Raw genomic sequence first — 1,877 nt, 5'->3', positions numbered from 1 at the left:
TAGACTGGGACACGGAGGCGTGGCAGCGGGACCCCGACTTCTCGGGTCTGCAGAGAGTCGGGGGCGTGGACGTGTCCTTTGTGAAAGGGGACAGCGTCAACGCCTGCGCCTCCCTGGTAGTGCTCAGCTACCCTGAGCTCGAGGTAACCCGGGTGGGAGGCCGAACCCAAGGTAGAACCCGGCCGCTCCTTCTGTAGGATTTCCTTAAAGGTTGGGGAGTCGTTGAAGGAAGGGAGAAAAAAAAGGCAAAAACTAAGGGAGGTTATGTGATCGGGTCTGAACCAACTCTTACGTTTACCTGATTGTCATCTCAGTTTCTGCCTCAATGAGGCAGCACCACACCCTCAAGTTGCCCAGAAATCTGTCCTCCTGACCCTTCTCGTCCCCTCACCTCCAGCCCCATGCTAGCTCCGTTTTTTCTGCCTCCTAGGTGTTGCTAGAATCTACCCCCTTATAAAAAATGGCATGGCAGAGGCATCTGACCTCCTCTGACTTCACAAGGGGAAGGAAAATCAAGATCAGCAGTCCAAAGCTGATTCCTGTGAGGTGGAGATCAGGCATATCTCCTCTGTCTAACCGTTTTACCAATTCTGACACCAACCTTCCCTCTTGCAGCACCCTCTACTTCTCTGCTAGGTTTGATAATTTGTTGCAGTGGCCACACAGAACTCACAGACCGTACTCACAGTTACAGGGTTTATTAGGGAAGTAACGGGTTACCCAGTTCAGGTTTATGAAGGCTCAGGATACACTTCTTCAATCAGGATCACCTCTTCTCGACCATGCGCGCAGGAAGGCCTCTCTCTGCAGCCCTCAGCCTCTTGGCCTGGCCCCTGCCTTGCTCAGGCAAGTCTTACAAAACTCTGCCGATAAGTACCCAGAGGGACCTCACTCCACCAGTAAGCCTCGGCCCAAAGGTGCTCAGTTGTAGTTCCATGGGTCAGCAAACCTAGCTCCACCAAGTGCCTGGAGGCACCCTACTCCACCAGCAAGCCTCTTGCCTGAAGGCGCTCAGCCTTCTTGCTCCATGAGCCAGGAAGCCCACCGCCCTGTCTCCTCCCGATCTCCTGCTTCTGCTGCTGTGATTTCTCTGCTGCCACTTTGCGTTGTTGTCTTCGGTGTTAGAGCTCTCTCTCTCGGTCTCCTGGTTCCAGGGGCTTCTCAGTGCAGGCATCCCGGGTCCAAAGGACATGCTCTACTCCTGGCTCTTTCTTGGTGGTAGTGAGATCCTCCTCTCTGCTCTGGAATTGGCTCTTTGAAGCCTAGCAGGATAGCAAAACTGACCAACTTCCTCGTTAGGGTTCCATACACCTTATTTGCGTGGTCCCACCCCACAAGTATGCCATGCAACTTATTTACATTATTAGCAAGCTATCCAATCCCCTTGGTGGGCCACAAGTACCTCGTTTGCATAGTCCCACCTAGTTGTTTGGTGGGAGTTACAAAGACTATGGCTAGAAGGGCCATATTAAGTAATTCACTGTACCACACCCCTTCTCTGAATCCCTACTGGCCGTCCACCCTCCCCTCCTTTAATTAACTAAGCCAGGTCTTCCCTGATCTCTGCTTCTCCAGCTGCAAGTGGAGGGGTGTTTCTAAAAAGCAGACGTGATCATTTCTCCATGCAGTCCACTTAAATCGTGTCTGTGCCCCTTGTGTGACCTCATGGCAAATAGAGTTCACACTCCTTGACGTGGCTTAATGGTTCTTAAGACTGTCCCCAGCTTAATGCAATGCTGTCAGCTTGGCCCTCCCCACACGCCCTCCCCACGATCTACTCCGGATGACTTTGAATTCCTCAGACATGCCGTGCTGTATCTGCCCACCTGACCTTTGCAGTGATGTTTCCTCTCCTGGAATATTCGTCACCTGGCTAA

At 52.4% G+C, this 1,877-nt stretch overlaps 1 protein-coding gene across 1 annotated transcript in view; it reads left to right on the top strand.

Moving 5' to 3' along the window:
• ENDOV (endonuclease V) overlaps nt 1-1,877 on the top strand; it is an 18,160-nt gene that overhangs the window by 2,797 nt on the left and 13,486 nt on the right. The window contains exon 2 of the mRNA XM_012554886.1: nt 4-143. Coding sequence (XP_012410340.1) covers nt 4-143 — 140 coding nt within the window. The remainder of the gene's footprint in view (nt 1-3; nt 144-1,877) is intronic.

The sequence above is a fragment of the Trichechus manatus genome, unplaced genomic scaffold (assembly GCF_000243295.1).
Source record: "Trichechus manatus latirostris isolate Lorelei unplaced genomic scaffold, TriManLat1.0 scaffold00028, whole genome shotgun sequence".
In the NCBI taxonomy this organism is placed as follows: Eukaryota; Metazoa; Chordata; class Mammalia; order Sirenia; family Trichechidae; genus Trichechus; species Trichechus manatus.
The sequence above is the reverse complement of the archived record's forward strand: the minus strand, read 5'-3'. Positions and strand labels throughout refer to the sequence as shown.